Genomic DNA, 8,690 nt, shown 5'->3' with positions numbered 1-8,690 from the left:
AGTGTTTTTCATCCACCGTCACATGATTCAAAGTTATATATAGATATAAACCTGGCCGCGTCCATTGATGCGATATGTCCAGTTCTCAATGACTAGTTATCAAAATTGCCGGTATAATTGCGTTAGAAGGCAAAAGTTACAAAAGTTATTATCGTTGACTGATAAATAGATTAGAAGTACCACGCAGAATGAATAATTATTATACATGTCAACTTAGCCCTAATTGGCTTCATCAACAAGATTGTTCAAATAATGCGAAGTGGGAAATTTAGAGCACAGTAAGCTACTGTGCGACTGCGGCGAGTAGTTTCCACTACTATCGGCTGTTTTACAACTATAGTAACCATACTCAGCAATGTCTGAACACAACAGTATTTGAGTTGACTAGATCAATATATTTTGCCATAAAAAGCTATTATTGTAAATATGCCTGCTCGCACACCACTGGCCTTACCTGTAGTGGGTAAGCATCGCTAGAAACAAGGTGCGAGACGAAGATTACTATGGCCAGCGTGACAACCCCAAATGTTCAGGTCGAAAGAACAGTTGCTGCAGCAGCAGTATTGATGGCACCAGTACCTACAGCATCTGTGGCTACAGTCAATGGTAAGGCACTAATTTGCATTTACAATAGATTGCGAAAAATTGGCGAGTTAACAACCAACACTACTAAACTATACATACCTGCGATACAGATGCAAGAGAGCAGGGCGATGTCTCTCACTCAGCTTACCATACATACATGCACCGAGATTGAGAGAGAAGGAGAAAAACATAAAGGTGAAGCAGGAAAGAGTGCACAGCTACGCTCGTGAATGGGCCGGAAACGAAAATAAATTTCCAAAAATGACCACCAAGGAACTTCGTGTAGATGGTTAACCAGCGAAGCTAAAATGTGCGGCCACAGGTAGTTTTACACATCGCAGCCGAAGCCGAAGCGCCGCTCGATAAACTCTCGCTGACCGTGAGTGCTGGCACTGGGGAACGCGTTCACGCCATTGCCACGTTGACGCAGCTCTGCCCGCAACGCCACTTACTCGGCTAGGCGTTGTCACTCGCATTCGGCTAAGCAGACTGTCGGATCCTTGGTGCGCAGTTCCTTCTGGTGCTTTGCCACCCGGGCCTGTTCTTGTGCCTGGACTGCTGCATCGCCCTGGCGAACATGAATTATGCCGAGCGTAGGCAGCTTTTAAATGCGAATGCATTTATTAGTGGGGCTATGTTTAGCATCCGACGTTGTCCGCGGCGGTGTCCTCGTGCCGGCAGGTGTTATTTCTCCGCTCTCACTCCCTCCCCCATTGCGACAGCTGCGGGCGTGCTTATCCGCACCCCAAGCAACCGGAGCATATAATGCGAGAAAGTGTAGGAGAGGGTAGGTGCAGTGTTTTTCCGCTCCTCCTCTCACCGTTTACTCTCTCTCCTCCCTGCTTTCCCCTCTCTCGCCCGCTCATGCCAAACTCTCAAGCGTTCTCTGAATGGGCGACTCTGAAGGACATCGGGAAATGTGTGCTCGAGACGCCGCTCTGAAGCGCCAACGCCGAGAATGCTGTTTGTTCTGTTCACTTCATAGTATTTTTAACGGCGCACGCTAGCTACTAGAGCTGGGAATGCACACCAGGTTTCTCGCGACAGAAAAACGCCGCATGCGGCGAACGGCGAACAGTGTAAGAAAAAAAAAACATCATTCTTCTAACGCGGGGTTATTACGTGCGAAACGCCGTTATGAACGCTACGCAATGCCTTCGTATTTCTTCACAATTCTCTTTGGGGAGGTGGGGGCATTTTTTTTTCTTTTTTGAGTTTTCATACATATAGATACGTATACATATCGGCACATGACGCCGACGCCAACGGCAAAAACCAGCAGAGAATGTCCATATAATTGCCGTCATAATAAAAAAATCTTTAGTTGTCCATGTTGAAGCTCCAGATCGAAAAGCCAGTGACCTTGGCACAGAGCACACCGTGACAAAAAAACAAAAAACATGCAATTTGCGCACGAATCATACCCAGGTATTCTTCATGTCAGTGAAGTATTCTACCACAGAGACACAGCAGCGTTTGAAGCTTCTCTTCAAATCATCCTATACACTCGTTATGTCAGGAAGGAAGTCGCATGAACAGATGCAATATTGCGTGGCAGAATCATAGAGTGCGTAAGTGAGAATGCTGAGTGTGACAAGCATTTAATGGGGAACAAAAGCGTGCGTACCTTTGAAAATGATGCACAAAGAACAAAGTGCTCACATGAGGCGTTCAAGGGGTCGATTCAAAGTAAAACATGTACCTGCTGGTTGTGGTTCATTAGTTTTTACGCGAGTGTAGCCAATCGTTGGCATTCTTGTTATACAAAAGCTCGAAAGAAGTATAATCATTTCGAGGCTCGTTTCTGGGTGGATTACAACTGGTGAAATCAACGAATAATTAAGTCATAGAAAGCCGTGTGGAGAATGTCTTTTTTTTCTTTCATTTTCTGTACTGTAGTTTAATGATCTTGACCTAAATTGAAAATAATAAAAGTGGACAGAAAATCATTTTTTTCCGTCGCTTGGCTATGAACCTACAACTTTCAAATTACAGAAATTTTTCAGCCACTTAAATCCTGCCAATCAGGTAAAAATCTTTGCACTGCTATAACAAAAAAAAAGCCGGACGTAGCTTGCACTAGGTGCGAAAGGCTCTGCTGATCGGTTACGAGCTCGGCCGAGCCACATGAAGTGGTTAAAAGTTACACGAAATGGTGCAAGTGACGCGAAGGTATAGAAAGTAACATTTCAAGTTCCAATAGAATCAAAGCAGTCTGCTCTCAACATTTGGGTCGTACATCGTCGACTACTTTGAACGAGTCTGGCCCAGCAGTCTTGCTTTGGAAGGCAACACGATTTCCGGCAAGCGGCTTCTCTCATCGGCAATGCGAACCTTTTGTCTCACCATGTCTGCGTATGGCGCCGCCGCCACGCGCAGCTGGCTGTGACTTCCCATTAGGTGTGACCGAGCGTTGCGCGTAGTGATCAGGTGCGTGGGCTGGTTGCGGAGCAGTGTATGGAATAGCGAATCAGGCACAAAACTGTGTAACCGGTTGCTATGCAACGCGTGGAGCCTTTTCTTTTTTGCATTGGACAGAATAAGGCCTACTTAAAGACCTCCGCTGTTGTAAGAAATAAAGTCCGCTATAATGTCCCTGATGGCACCAGTCTTGATGGTAGGAGTCTGAAAAGCGGTGGTAACTATGGAACGAGCAGATGCACTGCGATGTAGTAATTTATTAGGCCGAGTCTTATCTCCATCACGCGCAATAGATGCCTACGGTGCGTTACTGAAGATGTGTTTGTGCAGTGTCTTCGCCAATCACATGCATATTACCGTTGCTCCGGAAATTTCGACCACCTGAGTTTCGTAAACGTGCAACCGAATCTGAGCAAACGGGCCGCCAATATTTTCACCTCCACCGAAAATGCAATCGCCGCCGCCAGGATTGAATAGCGTGACCTCCGGGTCAGCAGCTTATAGCGGGACAGATTCACGCGTTCGGCATTCGGCCTTCTCGATAACACTTGGTGTCGATAGTCGACGATATTTTTCTGCCTGTCGTCGTCACGAGGTTTGGTATATATGGTTAAGATGGACGAGCACGCTAGCATGTCGGGATTGATTGATTGATATGTGGGGTTTAACGTCCCAAAACCACATATGATTATGAGAGACGCCGTAGTGGAGGGCTCCGGAAATTTTGACCACCTGGGGTTCTTTAACGTGCACCCAAATTTGAGCACACGGGCCTACAACATTTCCGCCTCCATCGGAAATGCAGCCGCCGCAGCCGGGAATCGAACCCGCGACCTGCGGGTCAGCAGCCGAGTACCTTAGCCACTAGACCACCGCGGCGGGGCTAGCATGTCGGGAACCGCACGTCCATTGAGCCATTACGATTACAGTGTTGCTCGCATCCATGAAATATTTTCCACCAGAAAAAGTTGAAAGTTCAGTGAATTTCAAAGGAACACTCGTGGTTTCCATATAAAGCCATCACAGTAAACGACCCTGGGCCCCCAAGGCCCCCTTGGTCACGGGGGCCTTGGGACGGATAAGCGTATAGGACGCATGCGCAGTGGTGGCAAACAGTAGGGAGTTTTAGAATACCGTTTGCGAGGGCTGCAGGTGTTGCGGGCGCAGCGGGCACCACATGAGCTTTAGAATAGCGTTTGCCCGGCTGCGAACCGCAACGCACGATCGCAGCGACACCGTAGCCTCGAAACCAGCGCTTGCGGGCCACATGCGGGCCACCATTACGGCACGCAATTTCGGGTTTTTTGCGTGCGGTCCGCGAACACGAACGCCGACTCGCGTTACGACGCATGTGCAGTGGCAGCGACCGCACCTCAAGGGCTCGCGGTGCGCTATTCTAAATCTCCCTAGTAGCGCGAAGCTTTGTATACCCTGCTTCAAAGCTGGCTTGTGCTTCCAAACTATAGTATAAAAACAAAAATGCTTACACATTTCAGCTCCTCTATCTCGGTTTAGAATGCCCACGAAGAGCATTACATAACTGCTTAGAAACGTGCTGCATTGTAGTTGTTGTGTACAGCAATGTAACGGTAAAATATGAGTTGAAAATCATGTTTTATCGAAAATAAATCATCCTGTTTGTGCATATACGTACGCATATATGTGCCGCCTGCTTTGTGTGTGTGCGTGCACGCATGGGTGGTGGGTTTTTAACGTTGACAGAATTTTTAACAAATAAGCCGTGGCATGTAGAGACATTCTAGTTCATCGTATATTGCTTTCTCAGCCAAACGTTACTTGTACAAGAAATCAAAATGCAGATGCTAATATAAAATGACATTTGCCCAGTAAGCGTTCAAACAGAATATAAGTGACGTAATTTTGGGCATGCTGGTATATTTCATTTCATGCTTTTAACGTTGTAAACAAAGTAACGAAAACACATGTCTTCCTTTGTCACCGTGTATTTAGGATGTGTGCTGTGCTTAAGATATTTAAATTAGACCTCACAGCAAATATAGAAATTTGCTAGTTGTACTCGGCGACCTATATAACATTTAACGAGATTTGACTAAAGCACCAGTTCGTTATGTAATTTGCGTGAAATATTGTCGGCGATTTCATTAGCCTCAATTCGTTAAAAAGTTGCTTTGACGAAAACAGACGTGGAACTTTAATGTGTTTTAATCGTAAATTTGACAATGCATGTGAAAATTATTACTGTAGTTTCTTAATTTAGTCAAACCGGATGTGTAATTGTGAAACAAGTGGCTTGATTTCATGAACTGAAAACTATAAACTTATATAGAAAATTCGTTAAAATGTTGATAAACCATTTATTGTATTTCACATTCTGACCTTCCACTTTATTTGATATGCATTTCTTCGAATAATCCAACTTTGTGTGTTGATTGAGAGCATATACCACAGGTACCTGTGAGAAAGAAAGTAAAGAAACTTAACGCTTAAATACCCGATTAACGCTGAAACACCCCGATACCACCTTTCTTTGCCTTGTTCTAAAGACGGGGACAACTCTGAAGAAAAATTCTTCTCCGATGTCAAACTTCTGCAACAACCATGCGACGACGCACATTCTTCATTCATTACAGGTAAGAATGTTTCCCCTGTAGTTCCCTTTAGCCAAAACTCAGAAAATAATGATTCCGAATGTTTGATGGCATAATGAGAACAAAACCAATCAACTAAAAATACATATTTTGCACAAATATAGAAATATCCGATTAGACTTGGCGTATAACGACCTTTATTTTGATCACTGTCCACAGCGCAACACCAGCTGCACTCGGAACAGACGGCAGGGACCTTACCAGAACCAAGGAGTACACCTACACGCCCTGCACTGGTAACGACAGCTCCATCCACCAGGCTGCCGAGGCAATCCATTGTCTTCGCTGTAGCCAGCACGTGCGTCTTGTTCCTAGCGGTAGCCGGCCTTGTCGTGGTGCTCACTGGGGCGCTCCCTGGGGTGCTCGTAGACTTACGGTGCAGCAGTTACCAGTGCATAAACTTTGGCGCCCAGCTGTACCACAGTCTAAACTTGTCCGCGGATCCATGCGACAGCTTTTACGACTTCGTCTGCGGCGCTTGGAACAGCAGCGACGCGTCCGGGGTAAAACGCTCTGTTCAGCTGACGATGAAGAACGCAGTAGATCGTTTAAAACGTACTTCCGACTGCTGTGCGTTACTTCAAAGATTGATGAAAAAAGCTACAGTCCAGCTAAGCTTAAACGCGATTCGTGCGAGTTCTAGAAAAGAAAAAAAAACAAGCACAGCGCACCAGACTAACAGGTGAATAATAGAAGCAAGAAGCCCACAAGTTCCTTTTAAAATATTGGTAAAGGAAATAGTTTCAGAAGCACAAAAAGGAGAATTAAGAACATATTATTGCTATAGCAATGATATGGGCACTCTCGGCTGGATTTGGCCGCCGGCATCAGCGTGGGCGTCGATGTCATGCAGCGTATATATATATATATATATATATATATATATATATATATATATATATATATATATATATATATATATATATATATATATATATATATATATATATATATAATGTTACTGCATATGTGATTTGAGTATGAGCCTCTGGGTAGTGGGGAACATGTACATTAGAGAAGAGGACGTTCGGCTAGCAAGATAGGCCTCTGGGAATATCTCCCCTATGCAGCTTTTGTAGAGATCTGGAATCAATAGACCATTATTTTTTGTCATGTCACCGTTACAGTCTATTGATAAAGCGGCTCCTTGCCATCCCATTTGCTACCCTTGGGCTGCCCTTCACCATTCAGAATATACTCTCCTTTGGTGCTTCGGTTCTGGGCTACAGCCACAGGAATGCCTTTAATGCCGTTTGCAGTTACCTTCGTGAAACAAAACGAATGCACCTCTAAACTCCAATTTGCATATTTGTTATTATAATATTATTGTGCAAATTCTAAACATTCATTTTAAACATGTTCAAAATTACTGCAATTTCAATTCGAGATATATATTATTCTGTCTGGTCAAAATGGCAAAAAATTGCACTCTTTCTGTATTTACGTGTGCTTATCCTCCTTCTGTTAGGATTAGGTACCATTCAAAAGGCCTTAAATTTCATATCCTCAATTCTTGGCCAATCCCCCTTAGTGGGCAAAAGCCATAGTGGAGGCATCATCATGATCATCATCATAGGCCTCCGGTGCACGACACCTTCAAGTCTACCGGTACGCCACAGCGTAATAAACACATTTCTTAATGTAACAGAGTTGTGGAGGTGCGGGGTACAGCACGTCGACGAACCACGGAGCCACAGCTGTTTGAACTTCGCCGGAGCCGTCGTCTTGCCTGTCTGCCACCCTCAACAACCGTCATGGCCGAGAGCGAAGGTCACGGCTTCTCAACCACGCAAAGGTCAGTGCCAGCTGCACCTCGGTATTGCTATATAGAACCCCGCCCGTTCACGGCAAGAGCAGGAGAAGATGTGGATGCGTGGCTAACACATTACAAAATGGTAAGCCGGTACAACTGCTTGGATCCCACCGACCAACTGGGAAATGTCACGCTGTTGCTCACAGAAACCGCCCTGATGTGGTACGAAAACCACAAAGATTCATAACAACGTGGGATTGTTTCGCTGAAGAACTGAAGAAATGCTTCGGTGACTAATTCGAAAAAGAAAAGCGCGGAGCGCACGTTGGCTCTAAGTGCCCAGACACCTGGAGAAACGTGTACCACCTACATAGAGGAGGTTCTGATGCTCTGCAAGATCATAGACCCGTATATGTCTGAAAAGGACATGGTCGAACACCTTCTGAAGGGTACAGCAGAGGACGTTTACGATTTTTTGATCGGCAGGGAAGACCTCACTTCCATCTCCACCGTCCAACGTCACTGCCGTACTTTCGAGAAGCTGAGGACCCGTCATATTGCCCCGAAATTTGGTAGGCTGGCAAATGTAACAACGGTCGCCAGCGTCGACGTGAGCCCGCCTGCCGACCTTGCCGCTACTGTCCGGGCACTAGTGCACGAAGAGCTACAGCGACAAGACACACTGGTCGACGACACGATACATCATCCGCCTACCTGTTCATCTTACTACCCGGCGCCGTTCACTCCTCTACCACCATCGGCATGTGTGACGGACGGTAGCGAAGCTGGAACTTCCTGGTCACGCCGAGACTCATTCACACCTGACCAGCGGTATGACCAACGCTTTCGTCCCGACCCCACGCCTTCGTCCAGGCGGGCAGTTCCCGTTCAGCAAGCTGCTCAACTCCGTTCGAGTAGGCGACCTTACACAGCGGGGCGCTCTCATCAGTGGTTCGGCGAACGACCCCTACCCGTCTGCTACAACTGTGACGTTGAAGGCCACATTGCCAGGTACTGCAACTACAGGCAGCCCCCGAGGTACGACCACTCACCGAGATCCCACCTGTCCGGCTTTGCACGAGCACCAACGTTTCCTGGGAGCGCATCCCACGAGATACCAAGGCCGCTACGAAAGCGTTCTCCGGCATCTGACCGCAGTCTGACACCCCCGCCTGCCCCTCGCTCCAATCGGTCGCCATCTCCTAGGCACCGCTACCCTTCGCCGCCTCCGGAAAACTAGCCAGCACGACCGTGGGAGGTGGGGTCGCTGGACAGTCTTCGATTTCAACAGAAATCCCTCC

The 8,690-nt window shown here is 46.5% G+C and overlaps 1 protein-coding gene across 1 annotated transcript; it reads left to right on the top strand.

The window, feature by feature from the left end:
- The first annotated feature begins 4,991 nt into the window (after positions 1–4,991).
- Positions 4,992–6,339, top strand: LOC142777225 (uncharacterized). The gene is made up of 2 exons (XM_075881554.1): positions 4,992–5,618; positions 5,796–6,339. Exons 1-2 carry the CDS (start codon positions 5,587–5,589, stop codon positions 6,277–6,279), a joined length of 516 nt encoding a protein of 171 aa, XP_075737669.1. The 5' UTR covers positions 4,992–5,586; the 3' UTR covers positions 6,280–6,339.
- Positions 6,340–8,690: the final 2,351 nt, after the last annotated feature.

Source organism: Rhipicephalus microplus, chromosome X (genome assembly GCF_043290135.1).
Source record: "Rhipicephalus microplus isolate Deutch F79 chromosome X, USDA_Rmic, whole genome shotgun sequence".
Classification (NCBI taxonomy): Eukaryota; Metazoa; Arthropoda; class Arachnida; order Ixodida; family Ixodidae; genus Rhipicephalus; species Rhipicephalus microplus.
This window is presented reverse-complemented; position numbering and strand designations above follow the sequence as displayed.

Coding starts and splice junctions, on each gene's coding strand:
- LOC142777225 (XM_075881554.1), top strand. CDS start 5,587: ATGCGACGACGCACATTCTTCATTCATTACAG. Junction 5,619..5,795: donor ACATTCTTCATTCATTACAG/GTAAGAATGTTT, acceptor CACTGTCCACAG/CGCAACACCAGCTGCACTCG.